This window comes from Equus asinus, chromosome 14 (assembly GCF_041296235.1).
Source record: "Equus asinus isolate D_3611 breed Donkey chromosome 14, EquAss-T2T_v2, whole genome shotgun sequence".
NCBI lineage: Eukaryota > Metazoa > Chordata > Mammalia > Perissodactyla > Equidae > Equus > Equus asinus.
The window spans coordinates 14,467,452-14,493,364 of NC_091803.1; the positions used below are offsets into that span (position 1 = coordinate 14,467,452).

Genomic DNA, 25,913 nt, shown 5'->3' on the forward strand with positions numbered 1-25,913 from the left:
GGCACAGTTGAGTGACCATGGATAAGTCATAGTCCTCTCTGGGCACCCGAGCCGCTTTGGTGACCAATGGACTTGGGACACATGGGTTTCTATCTCTTTGGGGCTTGGGGACCCCAAGAACACATCACAGGCACAAACTGCTAAGTTCTACCTAGGGTTTCAGGCAGGAGGCGTAGGCCCCCAAGCCCCGCAGAGGACTCCTGGACAAGTAGCTCTGGAATAGAAGGGCTCAGGGTCACCGAGTTGGGGGTCTCCCCTGGGAAACCTCAGCTCCTACCCAAGTCGGGAGAAAAGCTCTGAGCTGCTGGAGCGCAGCAGCGCCCCAGTCCCCGCCCCACTCCTGCCACCGCCAAGAGCCCCGGGAAGGAGGACAGCGGCGTAGCCAGGCTGACCAGGGATGCAGGTCCGGGGGTGCTCACGCGCTGCCACGCCCGAGGCCCGAGGCCCGAGGCCCGAGGCCCCGCCCACTCCAGGCCCCACCTCCGGCTCCGCCCCTCCCTCTGCATCCTCTCTCCTGCGCCCCCTTCCCGCTCCTCGCCACCCGGTGGTCTCGCGCGACTCTGCCGGGTCCTCGCTGCGTGATCCACGCTGGATCGCGGCCCCTTTGACAGCTGAGGCATCGTGGTTCCTGGGGCTCGGCCTGGCCCTCAGACTTCGCCCCGGCGTCCACTGTGGGATCACCAACGGATGTAGGTGTGGCCCTCCCCTCGCCTCCCCCCAGAGCCCTGCCCCACTCCCCACATCCAGGGAGCCCAGACTTTTTTTTTCTTAAAAGATTTTTACTCCCTTTCAACCCAGAAACATCACAATCGAAGAGAACGAGAGGGGAGGGGAAGAGAAGAGGGCGATGCGGGTTAGGGGACTTCGATCTGCACTTGCGGAGGCCGGGCCGTGAAACCCTCTCCCCTTGCTTTTGCATCCCCTCCCGCCCGGCTGCAGGCGGGCCTGTGGGTGGGGAGGGGGCGCCCTCAGGGGCACTTCCGCTCCACGCACTGCTTCCCGCCCTCCTCATATTCCTGCTTGGAGATCCACATCTGCTGGAAAGTGCCCTGGGTAGGGGGACAACATCGGCGGTCAGGGGTCAGGGCGGCCCTGGAGGAAGGGGGTGTGCGCCTCCCCGCGTTACACCCCAGCAGGCTCAGCTCCTTGAAACCCTCCTCCTGGTCTCTCCCGTCTCTCAGTCCCACATCTCTCCCGCAACGACCTCCCCGCCCCCTCCTCCCGTCCCCCCCTTCATATTCAGAGGGTGAATACTCCTCTTCATATCGTTCAGTCCACGATTCAGTCATTCAACAAGTAGTTACTGAGCACCTGTCTGCCCCGGCCAGGCAACCAGCATCCCAACACCCCCCCAAACACACACACACACACACATTCCTCCTTCACCAGGTATTCTGTCACTCTCTCAGGGGTCACAAACTTGTCAAGTCTCCTTCATTCCCGAGAAAAATCCTTCTTCCACCCTCACCATTCCGGCACCACCTAACCTCTAGATGGAGCTGTCTTCTCTCTGGGCCCCGCCCCCACACTTGTTGCAACTTTCTCCTTGAGGGTCTCCTGCACTGGGCATCTCAGACTGTCCCTTCTCTGATGGTTGCTCTGTCTCTGCCCTAAAGTTAATGTCTGCGTCCCTGGTTCTGCCCCTGTTTGTCTCCTTGGCTCACAGAACAAACCCTGGACCAGCTCATCCATTCCCGTGGCTTCTGCTCATGCGCTAAAACCACACCCCTCGCCTGTTTCCAGTACAAACCTCGATGGGTGCGGGTGCCAGAGGTCACCGTCTTCCCTCAGGCCTCCCCCAGACCTGCTTCTTTGGTCTTTCTCACCTTTACACTAGCGCTGCCGATACAGGGGCCACTCGCCACCTGCAGCTACTGAGCACTTGAAATGAGGCCAGTCCGAGTGCACACCCGATACTGAAGACTAAGTCCAGAAAGAAGAATGTAAAATATCTCAATTGCTGTTATATTGATCACACATTGAAATGATATTTTGAATATATTGGATTAAGTAAAATATATCTTTTAAACTTAATTTCACCTGATTCTTTGGACTCTTTTTAAATATGGCTACTAGAAAATTAAAAATTGCATATGTGGACCGGCCCTGTGGCCAAGTGGTTAAGTTCGTGTGCTCCGCTTCAGCGGCCCAGAGTTTTGCCGGTTTGGATCCTGGGCTTGGACATGGTGCCCCTCATCAGGCCACACTGGACGGTGTCCCACATTCCACAACTAGAAGGACCCACAACTAAAATATATAGCTATGTACTGGGGGATTTGGGGAGAAAAAGCAGGGGGAAAAAAAAGATTGGCAACAGTTGTTAGCTCAGGCGCCAATCTTGATAAAAAAAAAAAATTGCATATGTGGCTCCCATTATGTCCCCATCAGACAGAGCTGCCAGAAGCTGGTGTCCTGGGCCTTGTCCTGGACTCTTTCCCTCTCACCTGTTGTATCTAAACAATGTCCACATTCTGTCAGTTGGACCTCCCAGTTCCACCCCCGACATCCATTCCTCTTGAACCCGTCACAGTGGAGACCACAGCAGCCCTCTCCAAGCCACTCTCCACTCTGCAGCCCATGTGAGTTCCCTGCACTCAGAGCCACCATGTCTGCCCATCACCTTTGGCCTTGCCTGCCCTCCCCGTGGTCCCAGCACCCTCTCTCTCTCTTGGCCTCATGAGTTCTTACTCAATCTTCCCATCTCAGTTTGAATGCTCCTTAGAGGCCCTTCAGTGACCCCTGAACTAGATCAGGTCCTCCCTTGAAAGAACACCCTCACACTTCGTGGTTACTTCCCTATTAACGGTCTTGGCCTCTAGACCATCTCTGCTCCTGGAGGCAGGGACTACGTCAGGCTGGCTCCACATCAGGCGCACAGGACGCCCGCAATAACTGGGTGTGGCTCACATGCTCCTAGCCCCGAGATAACTTCAGGCTGGCAGCCTCCTGACTTTCTGACCCCTGTTTCTGTCTCCTTAGGGGATTCTCCTCCAGTGGATGTCCTCCTTGTCCTATCATGGCCCTGCTGTCCCCTCTGTGTGGCTGACACTCCAGATGCAGTTTGCATCTCCAGCTCCCCGCTCAACGTCCCCTGCAGCCAGTCCGGACTGAACTCACCACCTCCTGCCCCAGAACCAAGCCGCCTGCCTCCCCTCTATTTGCCCCTTGCTCGCCACCTCATCCCCACTGCTACCCAGCCTATGACTCCAGGGTGACAGAAGGAGCCTCCTCGCAAGGTCCCCTTGAGTCCAGCATGTACCCCAATCCCCAAACACTCAAGCCTGAGGTAGTCTTCCCAAACATGCTCATGACTGTCACATCGCCTTGCACCAAACCTTCAGTGTCTCCCCTCCGCTAACTGAGTACCGTGGCTGCCTCTTCCTGGCACACGAGGCCACCACAATCCCATCCCAACCAACCTCTCCAGCTTCCTGTCCCTTCTGCTCCCTGATTTGTGTCCTGATGGAGTATTTACCCTTCTGGGAGCACTGACCGCCCTTTCTCAAAAAGACATGCTTGTTGAATGAATGAATGAGGAGGGAGGCAAGATGGCGGGGCCGTCTTGGGTCTTCCCCTTTCCCACATTCAGTACTAGGCCAGGACCCTTCCCTCTCACCAGTGAGGCCAAGATGGAGCCCCCAATCCAGGGGCTGAACTTGCGCTCCATGGTGCTGTTGCTGGCGATGAGCTTCAGGCGCATGCTCTGAGGGGAAATAGGGGCTGGGGGAAGCAGACGCCTGGGTTCTGGGAAGGGACAGGGCTGGGGGTGAGAAAGACTGGGAAGCCATAGGGGAGAGGGTCTGCTCTGGAGGCCAGGATGCTCCTTGGGGAAGGAGGAAGAACTTAGTCTCAAGGGGCTAAGCCAGGATTGAGGTCCAAGGTCCTGGTGGGGAAGTGGGGTGGGCTCCTACCGGTGGGGTCTTCTGGGAAAGCTCTCGATTGAGCCTGTCAGTGAAGCCCTGGAGCAGCGTGTTCCCCCCGGTGACAATGACACTGCCATACAGGCCCTGAGGGCAGAGAGGAGGAGTGAGCCCCCAGGGTACAGCCCCTCCCTGTCTCCCCCCTACTTCTGGGCCCCTTTGCCCAGCCACAGGCTTGGGCCTCACCGGGCGAATGTCGATGTCGCACATGCCGATGCTGGTGGTCACCACGTGGCCCACACCCAACATGGTGTTTCCTGACAGGCCCTGCGGAGAAAGGCGACCTGGGCTTTGTATCCTCTGCCCCATCTCCCCAGATCCCCTGTGATCCTTCCTAGCCTCCCCCACACCCCAGCATCCGGAGACTCCAGCCAGCCCAACCTTGACATTGGAGGGATCAAACAGGCCCTCAGGGATGCGGAGTCGCTCAGCGCCGTAGTCTGTGTTGTAGCCATTGGGCATCTCATAGTGCACTGTGGGCATCTGTGCAGCCACCCTGCCCAGGAAGGAGTAAGACTCTGCCTGGGGGTGCTCCCAAAGGACCAGAGGTGCCCCCTGAGTCCCAGTTCTGCCCTCTCGCCCACCCGCCTAGCCATGGGCCCCACTCACTGCTCATCGTAGGGAGAGTCTGAGACCTGCAGCACGGAGGCCTGGAAGTCCTGAATCACCTCCTGAGAACCCAGGGAGGAGTGAGGGCCCAGGCTCCCTCCTCAGCCCCCCAGCCCACCCGCAGGGCCTCCCTCCCTTCCCCTCTACACAGTGCAGGGGACTAGTAGCTGGGGAGAGGCAGGGTGTTTCAGGGGATCCTCTCCAGTTCCTCACGTTGCACATGTAGTTGTGCCAGGACTTGGAAACCTGAGGTAGCTTCTCCTTCTTCTTCCAGTTTGGGGGGGCGCCCTCCCGTACGGGCTCCTGTAGGGGCACAGCCTATGAGCGCCTTCCCCATCCCACATTGGCGGGCCCACCCTGACCATCCCTGCTTTCCTAGCACTCTCGGCTCTGTGCTCATGGGTGTTGGCTTCTCTGTGCTGTCGCCCACAAAGGGTGTTTCTCTCCCTTCCCCATTGGAGGAGAGAGAATGAGGAGAACCTTCCCCGTGAATGCCCGCGTGTAGCTGATCTGGAAGTGCCTGGTCAGAGAAAGCTGAGGGCCTGGGGAATACATTGGGAGACCAGAATCTTAAGGTAACAGCCTTGTACCCGGCCATGTTGCATGCGGGGGTCCAGGGGGGACCCTTGCCTGCAGTGTCTCATTTAACGCTCACAGCTGCTGTATGCGCTGTTACTCCACTTTACAGGAGAGGAAACTGAGGCTTGGGAGATTCAGTCTTATGCTCTAGGTCACACAGCTTTTACATGGTAAAGACTGACCTTGAACCTGGGTCTATTGGATGCCAGAACGCACCACACTGGCCCTCATACATCCTGCTACTAGCTAGCTGTCTGTCATCAGCCACATCCTTCAGTCTGTCAGCGTCTCTGATGCACTGATGTTAACTGAGGAACCGGATCCAGGGTCCTCTGGGGGCCCTGCGGCTCCCCGCTCTGATACCTGATAGGTCAGTGGGTTGCCAGTCATAGGGTGAGTGCCCAGGACTCCCCAGAGGCCTCACCTTGGCTGCGATCATGTAAGGTGGGATGATGTCAATGGCCATTTCCTGGAAGAGCTCCCGGCACTGCATGGAGATGAAGTCCCCTGCCAGAGGCGACTTGACAATGCCTGGAAGGGGAGGAGTGTCAGCGTATGGTTCCCCAAGGCACCCCTGACCCCTGCCGAGACCCCACCTTGCTGCAGGACGTAGCCATCATGCACTGGAATGGCGGTGGTGTGGGTGGCCCCACTGTCCAGCACTAGGCCCGTGGAACGTCCGTTTGCAAAGCTGGCGTGGGATGGGTAGGTCAAAGAGACAGCGGCAGCAAATGAGGGGGCTGGAGTCCAGGTCTGGCTTGGCCACTCTCTGTTCTCCCAGGTCTCGCCCATTCCCAGTCAATAAATCTCTCTTTCTGGTTTGTGACCCATCTGCTGGAGAAAGGCTCCTGGGACCCCTGTCCCTTCTTCCCTGTCTGAATCACAACTTCTTCCTCTGTTTCTTCCTTCTGAGCTCCCAGTCTCTCTTTAGTCTTGGTTCTACATCCTAGGGGCTCCCTGAAAGTAGGGGCCATATGGCCCCAGTGCCTAGCACAGGGTTCAATGCAAGGTAAATCCTTAAAAACATAAATGCCGACTGGCTGTTTGGGAAGGGAACTCCTCAGTGTCATATACCTCTCCCTCCCTTCTCCAGTGCCAGCCCCTGCTGTCTACTTGGCCCAACTCTCTCTCTCTCTCTGCTCAGCCTGATCCAAGGAATGGGAAAGGGCCCATGACCTGGCCACTCTGGAGTTCAAGGCACTCAGCCCACAGGGGCCCTCTACTCTAATGGGGATCAAGGGGGTGCCTGCCCATCCAGGACATTGATCTCCAAAGAATCAGGCCCAACCCCCAGCTCAGTGGGCCACGCACCCCACCCTGGCCCTCCACCCAGGCACAGCCGTTCAACCCAGAGGATACGCGGTAAGCACCGCCGTCTTGCATAAGAAGAAGGCAGGAATGTTGTACTGCTCGAACATCAGCTCTGTCAGCTTCTCCCGCTTGGCCCGTGTGTTCCACTGGGGAGAAAGTGCAGGAGGGGTGGCTTCAGGAAGGGAGAGGCACAGATGCAGGTATATACACATGTACACACACACACACAGGTCAGGCCCCTTGACTCACCTAGACCTTTAGAATGTGAGAACTATAAAGAATTTTAAAGATCATAATCCAAACCCAGCTGAAGAAAACATAACTCACAGAGGGATAAGGACTTGCCCAAGATCACACAGAAAGCTCTTGGTAGAGCTGGGTCTAGAGTCATAGTTTCTTGACTCCTGGCCCACTGCTCTTTATTGTATAATACACTCTTCAGGCTCCTCCCAGCCCCCAGTACATCCCTCTTCCTCATTCTAACCATCTCAGGCAAGAAAGCTGGGGAAGAGGATTTCTGGGTAAAAATGGTAGATTGAATGCAAACATCTAATTTTATTCCCTTCCAAGATCCCAGCAAAAACTATAATAAAGGGGCAATTTAAAAAGACATAAACCCAGAAAGCCAACCAGCATGTGAAAAGATGCTTAACATTGTTGGCCATTAGGGAAATGCAAATTGAAAGCACAATGAGATACTACTGCATACCTACTAGGATGGTGATGATAATTTTTAATAAACCACACACACGCGCACGCAAAACAGAAAATAACAAGTGTTAGAAAGGATGTGGAGAAATTGAAATCCTTGTACATTACTGCTGGGAAGGTTAAATGGCTCAGCCACTGTGGAAAACAGTTGGGAGTTCCTCAAAAAGTTAAACATAGAATTACCATATGAGCGAGCAATTTTACTCCTACTTATATACCTAAAAGAATTGAAAACAGGTACTTAAACAAGTCCTTGTATACAACTGCTCATAGTAGCACTATTCACAATAGCCAAAAGTGGAAACAACTCAAATGTTCATCAATGAATGAATGGAAAAAGAAATTGTGGTACATCCATTCAATGGAATATTACTCAGTCATAATAAATAATAAAGTAATGATATATGCTACGACATGGATGAATCTTGAAAACATTGTGCTAAGTGAAAGAATATAGACACAAAAAGTTACATATTGCATGATTTCACTTATATGAAAGATCGAGAATAGATATATCCATTGAGACAGGAAGCAGATTGACGGTTGCCAAGGGCTGGGGGCAAGGGGAGTGGAGAGAAACTACTTAATGAAAATGGATTTTCTTTGGTGGTGATGCAAATGTTTTGGAACTAGATAGAGGTGATGGTTGCACAACATTGTGGCTGTATTAAATGCCACTGAATTGTTAACTTTAAAAAGGTTAATTTTATGTTATATGAATTTTACCTAAAGAGAGAGAGAGACATACACCCTCAAGGGTTGGGGATAATAAGAAAGGAGTAGATAGCAACAAATTTTTAGTCAGGAAGATTGGCCCTGAGCTAACATCTGTTGCCAATCTTCCTCGTTTTTTTCTTTTCCTCCCTAAAGCCTCAGTGCATAGTTGTATGTCCTAGTTGTAGGTCGTTCTAGTTCTTCTATGTGGGATGCTGCTACAGCACGGCTTGATGAGCAGTGCGGAGGTCTGTGTCCAGGATACAAACTGACGAACCTCACGTCATGGAAGCAGAATGTGTGAGCTTAACCACTCGGCCACAGGGCCAGCCCCAACAAACTTTTGAAGGTTGAAAATCAGATAGGTGAGCAGTAACTGACTTAACAGATTCAAGAATGCTGATTCCTAAGCTGGTGGTGGAAAAAGTCAGGAACAACCTGTGTTAAATTGCAGAATCCTCACAGGGATCAGGAATTGGTAGTTTCAGGTATCTCTGGAAGCAGAGGGAAAGGAAAAGCTAAAATAAGATTGTTTAAAGCTATTCAAGTACCAGATCCCTAAATTATCTCCCAACACCATGTCACTGCGCTACTGCCCACCCCAACCCAGCAGAAGACTGGAAGTTTATTCTGTGGAGAGAAGAAAACTGAGGGTCTCTGAACTGGTGGGACACTTGACATAGTTGCGAGTGAGGACCCTAAAAACAGGGGAATTAAGTGATGCCATGCGTATTGAATGCTGAGAACATCAGCCATATTCCCTCACCTGGCTCCCAGAAAGGAGGTGGCCAGGCCTGTCTTCAGGGTGGAAGTCTTCCCTGTGGGTTACGTCAAAAATCTAAAGATGCCAATTATCAGAGGCTGCTCAGAAAACATCCCAGTCAGATCGTCCTGTAGCAGAGATGGCAGTCAACAAGTCCCTTGCCCCACACAGCCTCCAATCAGCTTTAAAAAGCTGGTCCCCCACACTTAAACATAAGCAGATGACCAAAGATTTGCAGAAATCTGATAAATATCTCTAAAATGAGATGGAGGCTCCAAAATAAGGGCAGAAAAAAGCACCTTGGAAGAAGAGAAATTATACAGGGAGATGAAAACTTCCAAAACCAAAACAAGTAATACCCTTAGTGAGATAACAGATGATATCGCACCCATGAAAGAAGAATAGGATGCTCTAAAAAGTTACATTCATGAAACAAAAAAAGACCTCTTGGAAAATAAAAATACAAGAGGAGAAATGAAAAACTTAAAAGAAGAGTTGAAAAATAAATTTGAGGGAATATCTTGAGAATTAGAGGAAAAGATAAAGAGAGGAGAAAGGATTAAAAAATTAGGGGACAGTTCAGGAGGTACGAAATCCAAATAATAGGATTTCACAACAGAAAGAACAGAGAAAATTGAGAGAAATAAATCATCAAATAAGCAATTAAATTTTTTTCACTGAATTAAAGACACAGGTTTCCAGATTGAAGGGACATACTGAGTGTCTTGAGTAATGGATAAAAATAAACCAATATAATATTGTGAAATTATAGAACACTGAGGACAAAGTGAAAATTCTATAAACTTTCAGGAAGAGAAAAAATTACGTCAAAGAATCAGGAATTAGATGGCTTCCACCTTCTTGATGGCAACAATAAATGCTGGAAGACAATGAAGAAGTGCCTTCAAGATTCTGAAGAAAAATGATTTCCAACCTGGAGTGTCATACCCAGCTAAGATATCCAACCAAAGTTAGCCATGCAAGGTCTCAAAAATTTTACCTCCCATGACCTTTCTAAGGCAGTTACTGGAGGATGTGCTCCATGAAAACAAGGGAGTGAATCAAGAAAAGGAGTCATGAGATACAGGAAACAGGAATTCCAGCACAGGAGAGAGGCAAAGGGATTCCCTAAAATGATGGTGAATGGAGATGTCAGGATGATAGCTATGTCCTCTGAGTAGAAGGGAACTAGTGCAAAATGGAGCAGATCAGTGGGCTCCTGGAGAGATTGCCTCAAGAAGATGAAATTGATAGAACACCTAAAGGAATTAACATCTTTAGAAAAGGTATAGATAAATGATAAATAATTTAGGGTCACATTATTAAGTAGATAGAAAACTATGCAAAATAAAAACCAAGACAATTTTCAGTTCTAGAAAAAACAAAAAGTTGTTTAAGAAAGCAAGAGTAACCATAATTTATTGCCTGGTTCAGCCCTGATTAGCATACAAAATAATAAGAGTGTAAATACTGAATATTGATCTTTAAGAAACTGAAAATACAACTGTACTTAAAGACGGGGAATGAGAAATATGTGTGCGGACTGGGGGAGGAAAGAGAGCTAAATTTTCATTTTCTATTGTGGGAAATCCATATATAATGCCTAAAACTAAAAAATCCACAAGCAGCTATTTAAGTGTGATATTTAGAGATATGAAAGGAAATGACAAAAAAAATGAGCCAAAAGAGAGAAGCAGTTGCGTCTAGAAAAGGGGAAATGGAAGGAGGGTGAGAATGGCAGTTTTTTTCTTCACCTACTTTTAAAGAAAATTGATTTTTATGTGCATATACAATATTGACAAAAATTTTAAGTTAAAAGGTCAAAAAAGGGCTTTGGGAGGAAAAAAGGGCAGTGGATAAGGCCAACTTTGGGAAGGGTGAGTAGATTATTGCAGGAGGAGGAGAGAGGCATGGAGATTCAACCAGGGAGGAAGGAAAGTGGTTGAAGATGATAGAGTTGGAAGGAAAGTCTGAAAAGCCAGGTGGAGTGATTGATGGCAGCGGCTTGAGGAGCGAGGTGAATTGTGGAAAGGAGGTGCTCCACCCTAGGTTTGGACTAGGGGGTGGATGAGACAAGGAGACACTTACCGGGGCCTCTGACATGAGCACTGGGTGCAGGTTTGGCTCGGACTTGACGTGTTTGCTGTAGGTGTGGTCCAGGATGGCACGGAAGCACTCCCAGTCCTCGACTGGGGCCAGGAGACCAGTGTGAAGAAATGAAGACAGGCAGGCAGGCAGGGGTCCGGGGACAGGAGGGAAAGGGAGGAGGGAGGCCAAGTTCAGGTGAGGAGAAGGAAGACTAGCTCCACGGGAAATCCCCCTTTCCCAGGAATCTGATGTGGGTCTTCTGGGTTGGGAACCAGGTGGCTGTGGGAAGAAGTGAGAGGATCCCCGGGACTTGGGCAGCTGCAAGGAAGACTCCGTGGGTGTGGGGTGCTCCCAGTCTTTGTCAGGAGACGGTGTGTGAGGACTCCTTACTCATGCCATTCTTGAGAGGCGACATGACCTCCGCTCCATCCCGAGGCACGTGCAGGGCGTTGGTGTCGATGTGAAAGATCTTCCCTTTCTTGTCTTTCTCCCCCTCCAGTTCCAGCCCGCCTCCCTCCTCCGCGGCCAGCAGCCCCACCGTGGTGGGGAAGTCAGCCTGGAACGGGGGATGGGCAGGAAAAGGGATCAATCGTTTGCCCCGATCCAGGACCTCGGCAAGGCCCTCAGCCCGCCCCTGGGTTTACTCCCACATTCCCGTTCTACAGAGCTTTTCGCTGGGCTCTGAGAGCTCCAGGTCATTGGAAAGCCTGGAGGGGAGTCCAGAGCCCCTAGGATTTGGGGAAGGGGCTGGAAGGCTCACCTTGGGGCAGTCCTCCCCAGCGTACCCAGCGCGGACTGAGAAGGAGCCAATGTCAAAGACCAGCGCCCCCACCTCATCTGTGCGGGGAGACAGGCGTGTGAGGGGACCTCTCCCAAAATCTCTCCCCCTGGATAGTTCTGAGAGGAGGTCAGGGCAGAGCCACAGTCTCGCCACCTTCAAAGCCAGCCGGGGCAGGTGGGAGCTCGGCCTGGAGTCCCGGGTCCTGGGAGTGGGGGGTCAAATCTCCAGAGTCCCTTCTTGCCCTGTGGCCTTGTTCGGGCCATTCTCCTTGCTGGGAAGGAAGGAGCCGGAGACTGGGAGGAGGTAGGTTGAATGGTGGACAGGTTGGGCCCGGTGCGCGCGAGCGTCCCGGGAGGGTTGAAGGTAGGAGTGGCGCAGGACCCAAATCCCGGGCTGGACCCGCTCGAGCGCCGAGGTGACAGGCCCCGGGGTGCCCAGAGCCTGGGTCGCACGGGTTCGGGGCGCAGGGCTGCGCGCGAGGCCGCGCCAGGCTGGGGAGCCTGAAGCCGGAGGCTCACTCACCTCCGCCGTAGACGCCCCCGCTCATAGTGCCCTCAGCGCTGCTCGCGGCCCGTGGGCGGCGGCGGGATCAGCACCGAGGCGGCCGGACAGCTCCCGGGATCGCGGGCGGGGCGGGGCGCGGGGCGGCCAATCGGGAGGCCGGATCCCCCGCCCCCAACGGCGCCGCTGATTGGCTGCGAGGCAAGACAATAACCCGGCCTGGGGCCGCTGCTTTAAAGGCGTAGACGCCTCAACGTTAGGCAGCCAGGAGGGGATTAGGCGGAGGATGGCAAGGACATCCAGACTGGCCCTTAGGGATAGGCGGGTAGAGAGCAGACAAACGAAAGAGATGGAGACCTTGTCCATCCAGAGACCAGGACTCCGCAGGGTGACTGATGGGGCCTCTGCTCCCTTGCTTTTTTAAATGAGGTCGAGGGTGGGGCGCCATCGTCCTGCAGAGTCGTCCATTCTCAGGGTCCTGAGCAAGGTTTGCCATACTCAGGCCTGAATGAAATCACCGGGAGAGGGAGGGAAAGGAAGAAGGAAAGAGGAGGGATGAAGGAGGAGGTGTGTCTCCATCTTCCCCTGTTTCATTCCACCCTTGTCCTTTTTTTTTTTGCTGAGGAAGATTAGCCCTGAGCTAACATCTGTTGCCAATCTTCCTCTTTTTTTGCTTGAGGAAGATTAGCCCTGAGCTAACATCTGTTGCCAATCTTCCTCTTTTTTTGCTTGAGGAAGATTAGCCCTGAGCTAACATCTGTTGCCAATCTTCCTGTTTTTTTGCTTGAGGAAGATTAGCCCTGAGCTAACATCTGTGCCAATCTTCCTCCACTTTATATGTGGGTTGCTACCACAGCTTGGCTGATGAGTGGTGTAGGTCCAGGTGTAGGTCCATGCCCCCAAACAGGGCTGCTGAAGTGGAGCACACGGAACTTAACCACTATGCCACTGGAGCTGGTCCACCCTTGTCTTTCTGAGGGCCACTGGTCCCCTGGTGCCTGGGCCTTATACATACACACGTGTACACACATTCACACATGGGCGCTCAGCTAGCCCAGCTGTAGCTTCCTTTCCCCTGCCCTCTCTCTTCCTCTGCTCTCCTCAGGAGGCATTTATCAAGCAAGTACATTTTCCACTAGTTGGTTCTTCGGTTCTCCTAGGCGCCTGGCATGATGCCACCTCCACAGCAGTTTTGACAGCAAAGGCGAAGGAGCAGCTCTGACAGCCTTGCTTAGCTGTGAGACTCTTATGTGAGGCTGTGTAGGTGTGTGCCTGTGTGTGTGTGTTTATGTGTGTCGATATATGTGTGCATGTGCATATGTATTATGCATGTAGGTACATGTGAATACATGTGTTAAGGGCTCTCCTACCTACTTGCTTGGGGGTAGAGGGAACATTAAGACCAGAGACGGCAGAAGAAGAGGGTACTGTGTGATAGCTGCATGCCCCTGAAGGGTCTCTGCTCACCAGATGCCCACTCTGGAAGGGACTCCACCCATCCCCAGCCAAAGGACAGAAGGTTTGAGCTGGCTCATTGGTTACCCACTGGCAATGGTGGCATTTCACATGCGCAGGATTGGTTCAGAGTCCTGCCTGGCTCCCCAGACTGGAGGAGTCCAGGCTGCAGGGGAAGGGGTGAGCTGTAGTGGGGAGCGCTGACTCAGGAGCTGGGAAACTGAAATATTCCTGAGTGACCCTAGGTCAGTCATTGACCTCTCTATAAATTGAGGCCTGGATGAACTGGATGAGCCCCTAAACCTCTGGCGCCTGTATTTATTCACCTTTCTAAATGGGAGGTGAGGGTTAAGTGAACACTGGAGGAGGGGAAAGTGATTCTATTCACGGCCTGCAACTCTTCTTTTGTTGACATTTAATGAGTTGCTTCCCTTCCCCTGTAAGTTCACTTGTCAATTCCCACTACTTCTACATCCCTCCCCCACCCCACTCAGCCTCTCAGATTCAGAAACTGCCCCAGTTGGGAGAAACCTTACTGATCATGGATCCAAACCCTGGATTTTACAGGGGTTTCCCCAGATGGAGGCAGGACCCTATCTTGGGTCACACAGCCCACTGGGGCAGAGCCAGGACTAGAACTCACACCTCTTCTCAGCCAGTTGAGAGATGACCTTGTTTCACAATACCTCTGTCTTCCTCTCCAAGCATCACGGTCCCCATGTATAGGGATGAGGACTCAGTCTGATGCCACAATCAAGTCCCTGGCTAAGAGCTGGGCACGCAGGACTACTCGGTAAACACTGAGTCCTAAGAATGTCCCTGGGGAGTTTTTGAGGCTTTCATATTTTTATGCATAAGTTGGAAATCTGTAGTCTACTTGGTAATGAGAAGTGAATTTTCCTCTCCTAGCTGGTGGAACAGCGACAGTCGGCTAATTACAGAACCTCCTGGTCAACTGTGGTGCATTTTCACTTGTCATGGGATCTGACACGATATTCTATTGTATTACGGAAGTGGCTAAGGTGAAGGTTATAAGTATATTTCATTCGTCATTCATTGATTCAACAAACATCTTTTATGCCCACGGCATGCCAGGCCTTCCAAGAGGCATAGGAATACTGAGGTGTATAAGAGATAGCCCTGCTTTCAAGGAGTTTTGGTGCAGTGAGGAGCTCAGACATGCATGAAAGTGGGGTGAAATGGAGGCCCAGGGAAAGAAGGGGCTACCTGTCTCTGAGAATCCAGGGAGGCTGCCAGAAGTAAAGTTTGAACTGAACTGTGAAGGATGAATAGGGGTTCACTGGTGAACAAGGTGGGGAAGGTCTTCCACACAGAAAACAGCATGTGCAAAGGCCCAGAGACATGAATGTTTCTGGCATATGTTGAAATAGTTAGGAGCTCAGTCTAGAAGGAGAGTTGGCTATGAGCTGGTGGCAGAGAGCAGTGTCAGGGGGAGATGAGACTGGAAAAGTAGTCAAAGACCAACCTGTTCACGCCTGAACTCTATTTTTATTTAGCAAACACAAGCATCTACTCTGCCAGGCACTGTTATAAATGTTTTACAAATACTAAGTCATTTAGTCCTCATAATGACTCGATCATTATCCCCATCTTGCAGGGGAAACAAAGGCATGGAGAGGTTCAGTGATTTGCCCAAGGTCACTCAGCTGCTAGGTGACAGAGCTGAGATTTGAACTGGGGCATGCAAAAAGTATCGATCTGGGGGAAATGTTGCCCTGCTTCTATTCGTTTCATAGATGCTCTCTAAGTACCCGATAGGCACTGGGACTAGCCTGGCCCATATAGCTTCCCGTGAGTTTCACAGAGTTTAATGTCTCTCCTGGAAGGTAGGTGATCAAACGACTAACTCAATAAAGGCATCTGGAGGTTCCCACATTCCAGGCCCACAGTCAGTTGGCTGAGCACCTGGTAATGACATTGAAAGTGGTAAGTCAGGACCCTCAGGCTCCACACCTCGGAAATGATTGGGCAGCTCGTGAGGGTCTGTTCATTGCTGGGTGAGCTCTTATCCAGCCCTATGCCAGAAAAACCAAGTGCCTTGGCTTCACAGGAAGCCCCTAGTGCAGGTGGCAAGTGGCCAGAAATGAACAGTCCAGTAGAGGCTGCAGTGGGAATGGAGCCAGCATTGCAGTGGGGCGGCAACAGTGTGGTCAGGGAGGCAATATGGAAACTCAGCCTGAGAAAATGACCTGAATTCTCCTGGCTGACAAGGCAGTTGAGCTGGAGTGGGGGTGGGAGGCATTCTGACAAGACCCAGCCCGTGCATCATGCAAAGAAGTTTGGCCCTTCTCTTGGAATCAATAGGGAACTACCGCATGGCTTTTAAAAACAAAGTTATATGATCCAATTTGCATTTTAGAAAGATATCTCCGGCAGCTATTTGGTAGGTTGATTAGAGAGGGACTATCCTAGAGGCCAGGAAATAGCGGTCGGCATGCAGTGGAAGTGATGGAATGAAGCAAAATTTGAGAGGTGGCACTGACAAGATGTGTCCACCGATGACACAGACCGCTAGCCTTACATTAATAGCCATCTTCCATCCTTCTTTATGAAAAACGTTTTAGCTGGGTATATGACTACAGACTACTTTTCCCAGCCTTCCTTGCATCTGGCTAACTTCTGAGCAGAAGTTAGTGGTGTCCTTAAACAGAAAAGGAGTTGTGCTTCCACCCCACCCCTCTCCCCTTCCCAATAGATGAGATTCAGACACAACAGTGGGAGCTGCCTGGGCCACACTGGACACAGAGATGGAACTCACATGTTGAGGTTGGCAGAGATGCCCCCGCAGTCCCGGAGAATGTATTTTGGGGTTGTCAGTTAAGCCACTGAAGTTTTGGGACTCTTTGTTATAGCAGTTTTAACTATACTCTAACTAGTTGACTATCCTTTGGATATGGGGAATGAGGGAGTGAGAAGCTCCTGGCTGGATGGTGGATGCTGTTAACTGGGCCAAGAGATTCAGAGAAGGGGTAGGGTTGGGCAGGGTGGGGTGAGGTGGAAAAGGATTAATTTAGTTTTGAATATGTTGAGTGTAAGACATCTGTGAACAGCGGTGTTCAGTAAATGTTTTAACAACAACTCTTTGAGGAGATGGAGCCCCGATCTGAAGTATTTGCCGATTTCCATGGTACGAACACTCTCACCATGACAATGACAAGTTACTACTATCAACGTGACCTCACTGAACAAGGAGTTGGGAAGAGAGGTATACAATGGGCTCTTGTGAGCTGGTCTGAGCTGGCACGAGCTGACCGTCCGTGAGCATCCAGATGGAGATCTTCAGCCTGCAGCTGGACAATCACCAAGTCTGCACATGCGGAGAGACACGTGGGCTAGAGATAGAGATTTGAGAGTTACAGCAACTAAGGGGTAAAGTCACAGCAATGGATGACGTCACCAGTGAATAATATGGAGAGTGAGAAGAGGAGGCTGAAGTTGGGATCCTGGGAAAAACAACGTTTACAGAGTGCCCTGAGGAGGAGGAGAAGGCCAAGGAGAAGCCTGAGAAAGAACAGTCAGAGGAAGGGGAAAGTGTCCCATGACCTGTCCGAGCCAGCTTCTCCACATGTGCCCCAGGGACTTTGCCTCCTCAGAGAAACTGGTCATCTATTGGTCATTTCCTCCTTGTCTGCATCCTTCACCTCTCTCTCCCTGCTGTCCTTCCTATTAGCATCTAAAAAAGCTCCAGTAGCTCCCATCAAAACACAAACATCTTGATGCTACATTCTCCTCCCACTGCTGCCCCACTTTCTATACCCCCTCCAAGCCAAGATTCCCAAAGTCTTGGCCACTTCGGTTGTCTCCACTGCCTCATTTCTCACTCACCCGCAGCCCACTGCAAGCAGAGCATCCACCAGGGGCCTCCACGTTTTCCAATCCTGTGGGCACTTCCCAGGCCAGTCTTGCTTCATCTCTGCAGCACTCACTCAACACAGTTGCCCATTCCCTTCTTGGAAGCCTCTTTCCTTTTGGGTTCCAGAACTCCACATTCTCCTGACTTTTTTCTTAGCTCTCTGCTTCTCCTTTGGCAGCTTGTTCTCCTCTGCCTGACCTCTAATGTTGGAGTTCCACAGGGCTTGGTATTAGGCCATCTTGTCTTTTCCCCGAACCTCTTTATGACTTCATCGGCTCTAAAATGCCACACCTTCCCAAGGCTCTATTCCAACTCAGACTCTTCTGCTGAGCCCCAGCCCTGCTCCAACAGCCACCTACCGGACATTCTTCCTTGCACCTCTCCTAGGCACCTCAAACCTAACACGTCCAACCTAAAACTCTTGATTTGCCTCCCTAAATGTGTCCCCTCCCAAATGTTCTGCTCTCAGTAAACGGCACTTCCAAGCCACCAGCACTAATTGTCATTTCAGCGATCACTTACCATCTGTCTCCTCTGCAGAGTGTAACCTCCCGGTGGGCAGAGGGTGCACATGTTCACGTTTGTATCCTCAGTGCCTAGGACAGCGCCAGATACATCACTGGGACTCAATAAATATTTGCTGAATGAGTTAAAACAAGGAAGTATATTAGCACTGAAACCAAAGTGAGAGGAAGCAGTGTCAGATGCCCCAGAGAGATTAACAAAATTGGGTTCCAGTCCTAGGCTGCTAGTTTTTAAGTAATTTTAGGGAAGTCACTTTGCCTATCTGTAGATTGAGAGGAAATTGAAGCAAATTATCTATCAGGTTCCTTCCAAATTCTAACGTCTAACAGGCATATATTGTCTACTGCTAGTATATCATTGAATTGGTAATTGCACACAAATGGAATTTGTGCATGACTGCAAAGGGGGCTTTCTTATTTCCTTTAAAAATCGTGCTTTGAAAACTATTTGTAATGCCTTCAGCAGAGACTAAATGAAAAGTGTCTATTTTGATAGTTTTGCCTTTAAATTGCAGGAGGACTCAAGGAAGGTTATTCACTGACGAACTTTCCAAAGCATTTTCACACTCCGTGGGGATCTCATCGCACCTCATCCAAGGTGTATCGCAGGGCATGTAGCTGTCAACACTCTCATTTTACAGATATGGAAACTGAGGCTAAACTTACCTTCTCACCCCTTCCCAGGGATGGTCCACAGGGAGTTCATCAAGAAGCTAGTATTGATATCATTGCACAGTAAAGTCGCTAAAGCTGCCTTGGTTCCTATCTCAACTCTGCGACCCTGAATCTGTTTCCACTACTATAAAGCGGGGGAAATGCCAGTACTTCATAGCACTGCCATGAGAATTAAATAAGTAGGAGCTCAGGAATGTGCCCCACTCATTCCTGCTCACTGCTCTTTCCCTGGGCAGCCTTCGGGGCGCGGGCCGGGTGGCGGGCTGGTCGGGATCTCTCTAGATCCGCTCCCTGTGGGGGGCGTGGTCTCACCAGGGCGGGGGGCGTGGCCAAACCGAGAACTGGGGCGTCGAGCTCCCCTTCCCAGTCTGGAGCCGCCCAATCCGGGAGGGTAGGTCACGTGACCAGCGAGTGGTTTCGCCCTCCCTTATGCCGGTACCACCTCTGCCAGTCCCAGGGGGATGTCTTGCTCCTTTTCGGGAAGCAAAGCATTTATTTTGGTCCGTTTTGTGTCGAAATAGTGTGGAGTAATTCTTTGTCGCGACAGAGTCAAACTTTGCCCCTTAAGTGGTATTTTCCCTTCCGGCCTCCCCCCACTCAGTAATTGGTCTCGCCCAGCCGGGCCCTGGGCGCGGCGGCGACGGCCGCGTCACTGGCGGGCGGGATCCCTCCGCTCTGGGGAGAGCGGCGCTGGACGGTTGAGTTGGGGTGACTGAGGAAATCCATCCGCGTCGCCGCCGCTGCCGCCGCTGCCGCCTCCGCCGCGGAGGAAGACAGGACCTTCCACGCTCCTCCAGCGACCCTTCGCAGAGTCCCACCGCCACAGGTACCTCCGCTGACAAAAGGAGTTCTCATCCCCCCAGCCCCAAATTCCCGTCGGGGGAACCTCTCTGCCTTCTGTCTCTCCGGTCTGGCCTCTTGGGAGCGGACGTAACTCCCCAGACCTCCCCTCCCTTCCTCTGGCCCCGTCGCTTCCAGACCCGGAAGGGGAACTGGGGGACCCTCGCCCTCAATGCACCCACTCCCTGCACCATTGGGGCATTTTACCTGACCCCAGACCGCAGCCCAGCCCCTCCTGCCTCTTGCTCCCTGGGAAGTTGGGGGGCTAAATTCGGGGCTTTCTCTAGGCCCCGGCCCGCCCCCTTCCCCCCCTCCCTCCTGCCCCTGGGTAGCACCCCTCGTGTCCTCCCATTTCGCACCCCCGCCGGCATTCGCCTTGCAAAACTCCAGAATCCTCAGAGAGGCAGCAAGGCCGCGAGGCCACCCTTCCCTTCGGCTCTACCCTCGATTTGGGTTCTGCCCGTGTTTTCTGGCCCCACTCTCCTAGACCGGAGACCTCGACCCCCTATTTCCTTTAGAAGTCGTAACCTCAAGCCCAGCTCCCCGGCGCCCCCGCCCCCCGCCTAGCTTTCTTTTGGGCAAAATGGAGGTCGAGGGGGCCGGAGGGCCAGGCCCACTGCGATCGCAGCGCGGCACCGGCCCGCGCCTTCCAGCTGCCAGATCCGGGGACCCTCCCTGTCCCCTCCCCTTCGCCCCGCCAGACCTGCGGAGGCGGTGGCACCCCCAGTTCTTCTTGGGGCCCCAGCCGCTGTATGCCCAGAACCCGGGGGCCCCTGAGGGGGCCCTGAAGGGTGATGGGGACTGAGGACTGGGAGCGTCGCCCCCGCCCCCAGCGGCTTCCTCCTGGCCTGCTTCCTTCTGCCCCTGGCCTCTGGCGTTGCCGCCCGGCCTAGGCTGCCGGCAGCTGGAAGGAAGGGGCTTTGTCCGGCGCTCGGGAGGTGGCGTGGGGGGCTCTGCCTCCCGTCTTTTGGGGGGGCATCCCTGGTGCTGGCGTAGAAAGCTGAACTGACAGAGGGGAAATGTCAGTGGGGAAGAGGAACGCCCAAGGCCTGGGGGAAGTGGGAGCAGGGTGGGGGACGCTGGGTCGGCAGAGTGCAGTGTGCACGGCCGTATCACACAGGTGTCCCAAGCGGGGGCAGGACTCGGGGCCCTGGAGCGCAGCCAGTCCGGCCCCTGGGGCCCCGGCGCGGAGCCGCGGGCTGGGCTCCTGGGGTGCCGAGGGCGCAGGGGCCGGGCCGCCTGGGGCCGCCCGCCGGCGCCTGGGAGAGAGCAGCTCCGCTCCTCGGTGCCGGGGACCTCTCCTTGCAGCCCTAATTACTCGAGAGCCGCTCCCACGGGCTTTCTGCGGGCGCGCCGGGGCGGGCGGCCTCGGCGCTGGAGGGAGCAGCGGCTCGGGGCTGCCTTCCCCGCCACCCTCGCCGCCACCCGCCGCGGGCGGCTAATGGGTCGCAGCCGGCCCGGGGATTATCCGGGGTGAGCCGTCCCGAACCTATTAGTGCCCAATCGGCTTTTCCCAAATCCTGTAAACAGCCACCCTGGCTGGTTCTGGGGAGGGGCGGGAGGCTGGGTCGGGCGGGGGCGATGGGGCCGGGGGTGGGGTCACCCACCCTACAGGTCTCTGCCGTGGATGCGGTTGCCTTGGCAACTGGGCTAGGGTGGGGGCACTTCACCAATGAGGTGCTCTCAGTCCGGGTGACGGTTGCCTAGGCAACCCCACGAACAGCCCAGCTTCCCCCTCTGGTCTCCCCCCGCCCCAGTCGAAGCCGGGGGTGTGTGTGGAGGGTGTGCGGCGTGTGGGGGTGAATTTAAAGAGGCACCGCCCCTTTTAAAATTAGGCGCTAGGAGGGCGGTGCCGGTGCGGGCCGGGCGGACGCCAGGTCTGTTTTCGAAGGGACTCTCCCCGCCCCCCCCCACCCCCAGTTCCTGCCGCGAGTGTCCCGCCCGGGCTGCTGTCCGAGGGAGGGGTTTCCCCTGCGCTTCCTCTTGCACTTCCCGCTCCGTTTCCGGGGGGCGGGAGGAAGATTGGGGAAGTCAGCTATTCCTCGGCAACATCCCGCCTGTGCCAGAGACCCCGGCTCTGCCCCCGGGCCGCGGCCACCTCTGCCGCCCCCTCCCCCCTTGGACCGGTGCTCACCCCTTCCGGGCCGCGCTTCCACCCCGCCTTTCCCCACTTCTTCCCCCGCGGCCTTGGGCCTGACGTCAGCCCTGCATCCCCCAGGCCTCGGGCCAGCGGCGAGGAGCTGCCTCCCCCAGCCCCCGTCCCGCGGCCCCCAGCCGCCCCCAACCCCGCCCCACGGGCCCGGCGCCATGAGTGAGCTGGAGCAACTGAGACAGGAGGCTGAGCAGCTCCGGAACCAGATCCGGGTGAGGGCTTGGCCGGCGGGCTGGGGAGGCTGAGTGGGTAGGGCCAGGTGGCTTGTGTGTACTAGGCTGGGGGGAGGGTTTTGGTGGGTGCGGGTACCCTAATCTCTCACTGTCTCGTCCTCTCCACTCGCCTGTCTCCTGTTTCCCGTCCTCTTGGCCCCCTCCCATCTTCTCTCCTGCCTCACTCTGACTGGTTCTGCCATGTCATAGGATGCCCGAAAAGCATGTGGGGATTCAACGCTGACCCAGGTGAGAATAACCCAGGGCAGCACTGGGGCTTTGGGGAAGGAGCAAGGGTTTGAGCAGGTATATTCCTGGGAGGCCCCTGTGGTCTGAACCTCCCTGAGCCCGCTCTGCTGCCATCTGCAGATCACAGCTGGGCTGGACCCAGTGGGGAGGATCCAGATGAGGACACGGAGGACCCTCCGTGGGCACCTGGCAAAAATCTATGCCATGCACTGGGGGACAGACTCAAGGTACGTATGTGGTTGGGGCTGTGAGCTGAGCTTTTGTTTTGCCTGGGGCTGAGGTTATAGCAGGCGGAGTGGGCAGGGGTAGGGGGCAGCCTTTCAGATCTGGTGGGGTGAACAGGATCCCCATGTTGCCGAGTTTAGGAAGACCGGGACTCCCAGACATCCCCAGGGGATAGGAAACAGGACCAGACTGACGGGAACTTCGGGGCTGCTGCTGGGAGTTCTCAGAGGGGCCTCCTACCAGATGGGAGGGGAGGAGAGGGTGACCTGTCTCCTGAAGGGCTTTCAGGTTCTGACCCCTCCTTATCTCCCCTGCCACTCTCCAACAGGCTGCTGGTCAGCGCCTCCCAGGACGGGAAGCTCATCATCTGGGACAGCTACACCACCAACAAGGTAGAGGTGGTGCCTGAGGCCAGCTTGGGCTGGGTTGCAGGCCCTGGCTGGCTCTGACCCTGGGCATCGCCCCTCCTCCCTAGGTCCATGCCATCCCACTGCGCTCCTCCTGGGTCATGACCTGTGCCTACGCGCCCTCAGGGAACTTCGTGGCCTGTGGGGGGTTGGACAACATCTGCTCCATCTACAGCCTCAAGACCCGTGAGGGCAATGTCAGGGTCAGCCGGGAGCTGCCTGGCCACACTGGTGAGAGAGGCCTGGCAGGGCACAGGCACTGTTGCAGGGGGAGGGGCTTCGCTACCCTGCCTTAGAGATCCGGCTGACCAGCCCCTTTCCCCAGGGTACCTGTCGTGCTGCCGCTTCCTGGATGACAACCAAATCATCACCAGCTCTGGGGACACCACCTGGTGAGGCCCTGCCAGGGCTAGGCAGTTGGGGCTCGTTCACGCTTCCTGCCGGGGGGCCGCTGCCTCAGTGCTCTCAGTGCATAGTGTACACCCTGAGCAGGCAGGACGGAGCCCTCACTCTGAACGCCTTAGCTTTCCTCTCCTGTGGTGGGAAGGAGGGGGAAGGGGCCCCCACCCGACCTGGGACAAGAGCAGGCTTCTGTGACCCAGTGGCTCCCAGTGCCCCTTCCCCCAAGGCTCTATCAGTGCTGTGCTCACAGGGCAGAGGGGCAGGGAGGCACTGATCAGTCCTGCCCCCCATTCTGATCCCTTCCTTCTTCCTATCACCTCTCCAGTGCTCTGTGGGACATTGAAACAGGCCAGCAGACGGTGGGTTTTGCTGGACACAGTGGCGATGTGATGTCCCTGTCACTGGCCCCCGATGGCCGCACCTTTGTGTCAGGTGCCTGTGACGCCTCCATCAAGCTGTGGGACGTACGGGATTCCATGTGCAGACAGACCTTCATTGGCCACGAGTCTGACATCAATGCCGTGGCTGTAAGTTCTGGGGCGAGCTGGGCTGGCTGTCTTTTCACAGCCTGTGGCCCTACGCCGTGCCCTCATCCCACTCTGGTCCTGTGTCCTGCAGTTCTTCCCCAATGGCTATGCCTTCACCACGGGTTCTGACGACGCCACCTGCCGCCTCTTTGACCTGCGGGCCGACCAGGAGCTCCTTATGTATTCCCACGACAACATCATCTGTGGCATCACCTCTGTTGCCTTCTCGCGCAGCGGCCGGCTGCTGCTCGCTGGCTACGATGACTTCAACTGCAACATCTGGGATGCCATGAAGGGTGACCGTGCTGGTGAGCGCTGAGTGCCGCGGGGGGGAGGGCGGGGACCGGGAACCCAGGCCCCGGGGAGTTCTGATGCCCACCCCCTACAGGTGTCCTCGCTGGCCACGACAACCGCGTGAGCTGCCTCGGGGTCACTGACGATGGCATGGCTGTGGCCACAGGCTCCTGGGACTCCTTCCTCAAGATCTGGAACTAACAGCCCCGACCCCAACTGGGCCCAGGCCAGGAGGGGCCCTGCCCATGCCCACACTACAGGCCGGGAGCTCTGGGGCTGGGTGCACGCCGAGTCTCCCTCCCCGGGCCACGGGGCCTTGGGTCCCTGCTCCCCTACCCAGGTTTGGTTCCTCCCGGGGCCCCCACTGTGGAGATAAAGATGGGGATAGAACGGGGGAAGTGGAGGGGCAAAAAGCCCTCATCCTTTTGCTGCCCTGGGGTCGGGGCCTCATCCCTCTGGAGGGCCAGAGGCAGGAGGTGGAAACTCCAGGGGCTGGCTTTTTTAAAACTGGTTTTATTTTAATTTTTATTATATTTTCAGTTTTTCCATAAAGGAACCAATTCCAACTCTGTACCTGGTCTCTACCCTTGCTTGTATCTTCCTCATTCCAGGTCTCTGTCCCTCAGGGCAGACGGGGGGGGGGGGGGGCCACCAAGTACCGGGCCAGAGAGGAGACCCTACTCTTCCTCACACCAAAGCAGAAGTCACAGGCAGGAGGACCTTCTCTGCCCAGCAGGGTCATAGGTGTCCCTACACACGCCCAGCCCTCCAACCCCCTAGTCTGGCCGGGTTCTTTGGGTCAGGCTGGCTGGTCAGGCTGTAGCCACCCCCTGCCCACAGCTCTTTCAGTTTCCAACTCTGAGCAGAGCCTCTCATCCTTAAGGCCCCCTTCCCCCCGAGAAAAACAGAGACAGGAAGGGAGAACACACACCAAGTTTTATTGGGGGGTATTTACAGGGGCAGGTAGAAGAGAGGGGAGTCACACGGGGGGTGGGGGGGATTGCAGGTACAAGGCAGACAAGGGCATGGGAATGGCCCCTGCACCCACCCCAACCCTGGGAAGGGTGGGAGAGCAGCCAGGGCCCAGGAAGACGGGCTGGGGAAGGACAGCAATGGGGCTGAGTCCCTGGGCTGGGGGGCTCAGGGACTTGTAAACATTGACCACTCTCAGAAGGGGATGGGGGTGGGAGAGGGCTCCCCCTACACTTCCTCACAGGGTTAAGGCCTCTCCAGGCTCAAGGGCCCCCTAAGTTCAAAGTCTCTTTAGCTGGGGGGAAGGGGAAGGAAGAGACAGGGCAGAGTGTCATCCCCCGCCCCCTGCATTGGCTGCAGCAGGGGTGGGGGCAGTTACATTCAGTCACAACAGTCCTCCCCCCACACCTCCAACGCCACCAGAGACTGGCGTGAGGAAAGGGGGAGCTGGGGGGCCAGCAGCAGCAAGACATTTCCCCCTGGCCCATCACCCCCTTATTGCTTTAGAGAGAATATTGTCTTCTCACGGATGCTAACACTGTTGAAACCAGGGAGAAGCAGGTAGAGGGGGCCCCTCCACCCCCGAGGCCAGCTTTATCCCCCAACACTGACCCAGTTGCCACTTTGGTGCCAAAAAAAAAAAAAAAGAAAAAAAAAGTCGCCTCTCTGGGGATGGATGGGGAAAGAAAACTGGGGCCACTCCCCACTTCCCCAGGGCAGGAAGGATAAATACATTCATGGAGGGGAGGCAGTGGCAGAATCTTGCCCTAATACTGCGCTCTGAGCAATGAGGTCGATGGGAGAAGTTAGATGAGAAACCCAAAAGAGAACTGTTAAAAAAAACAAAAAAAAACAAAAAAAAACAAATGGAGACAAACCCAGGTAGGTTTGGGAATAAGAAGTCGGTGAGCAGTAACAGAAGGGCCGCCTCCCCCTGACGCGGGAGAGACAGACACTTCTAGTCTTAAGCCCCCACCTTAGCCATTAAAAATGCATTGGGGAGCAGGGAGGGGAGAGGCCGCTTGCTCCTCTCCCATTTGGTCAATGGAGGGGTCAGGGCAGAGCTGCGTGGTCCACATCCCACACAGCTGGCCGCAGGTGGGGCTCCCTTCTACCAGCCCCCGCACC

At 54.5% G+C, this 25,913-nt stretch overlaps 2 protein-coding genes and 1 long non-coding RNA gene across 10 annotated transcripts; 1 reads left to right on the forward strand and 2 right to left on the reverse strand.

The window, feature by feature from the left end:
* Positions 1–770: 770 nt before the first annotated feature.
* ACTL6B (actin like 6B) lies at positions 771–12,157 on the reverse strand. 8 transcript variants are annotated; one of them, XR_011494138.1, is made up of 14 exons: positions 11,999–12,157; positions 11,456–11,532; positions 11,086–11,251; positions 10,696–10,796; positions 6,468–6,565; positions 5,705–5,799; positions 5,533–5,639; positions 4,743–4,832; positions 4,530–4,591; positions 4,302–4,416; positions 4,107–4,187; positions 3,912–4,007; positions 3,617–3,720; positions 771–1,049 (listed from the first exon to the last, which is right to left on the reverse strand). XR_011494138.1 is itself a non-coding variant. In XM_070484348.1 (14 exons), exons 1-14 carry the CDS (start codon positions 12,021–12,023, stop codon positions 969–971), a joined length of 1,401 nt encoding a protein of 466 aa, XP_070340449.1. In that variant the 5' UTR covers positions 12,024–12,157; the 3' UTR covers positions 771–968. The 8 variants fall into 8 exon arrangements, 6 of the variants coding, with proteins under 6 accessions (XP_070340449.1, XP_014709447.1, XP_014709448.1 ...); XM_070484348.1 differs by having other exon boundaries at positions 3,617–3,823; XM_014853961.3 differs by having other exon boundaries at positions 3,617–3,703; positions 11,999–12,156.
* Positions 12,158–14,922: 2,765 nt separating this feature from the next.
* Positions 14,923–18,804, reverse strand: LOC139040158 (uncharacterized). Its single transcript, XR_011494139.1, has 3 exons — positions 18,497–18,804; positions 17,829–17,946; positions 14,923–16,785 (listed from the first exon to the last, which is right to left on the reverse strand). It is a non-coding gene; the product is annotated as an uncharacterized lncRNA (long non-coding RNA).
* Positions 18,805–18,891: 87 nt separating this feature from the next.
* On the forward strand, positions 18,892–24,384 carry GNB2 (G protein subunit beta 2). Its single transcript, XM_014853958.3, has 10 exons — positions 18,892–19,331; positions 21,564–21,709; positions 21,920–21,958; positions 22,079–22,185; positions 22,512–22,575; positions 22,659–22,821; positions 22,916–22,982; positions 23,318–23,519; positions 23,611–23,827; positions 23,908–24,384. The coding sequence occupies exons 2-10, from the start codon at positions 21,653–21,655 to the stop codon at positions 24,012–24,014; spliced, it is 1,023 nt and encodes a 340-aa protein (XP_014709444.1). The 5' UTR covers positions 18,892–19,331; positions 21,564–21,652; the 3' UTR covers positions 24,015–24,384.
* Positions 24,385–25,913: the final 1,529 nt, after the last annotated feature.

What these genes read in the sequence shown, in the direction of transcription:
- ACTL6B (XM_070484348.1), bottom strand. Translation starts at nt 12,023, where the DNA reads ATGAGCGGGGGCGTCTACGGCGGAG. An exon ending in GACTCTCCCTACGATGAGCA is followed by an intron (nt 4,417 to 4,529) that starts GTGAGTGGGGCC and finishes CTTCCTGGGCAG; the next exon opens with GGTGGCTGCACAGATGCCCA. An exon ending in TTGATCCCTCCAATGTCAAG is followed by an intron (nt 4,188 to 4,301) that starts GTTGGGCTGGCT and finishes CTTTCTCCGCAG; the next exon opens with GGCCTGTCAGGAAACACCAT.
- GNB2 (XM_014853958.3), top strand. Translation starts at nt 21,653, where the DNA reads ATGAGTGAGCTGGAGCAACTGAGACAGGAGGCTGAGCAGCTCCGGAAC. An exon ending in AGCTCCGGAACCAGATCCGG is followed by an intron (nt 21,710 to 21,919) that starts GTGAGGGCTTGG and finishes GCCATGTCATAG; the next exon opens with GATGCCCGAAAAGCATGTGG. An exon ending in ACAGCTACACCACCAACAAG is followed by an intron (nt 22,576 to 22,658) that starts GTAGAGGTGGTG and finishes CCTCCTCCCTAG; the next exon opens with GTCCATGCCATCCCACTGCG.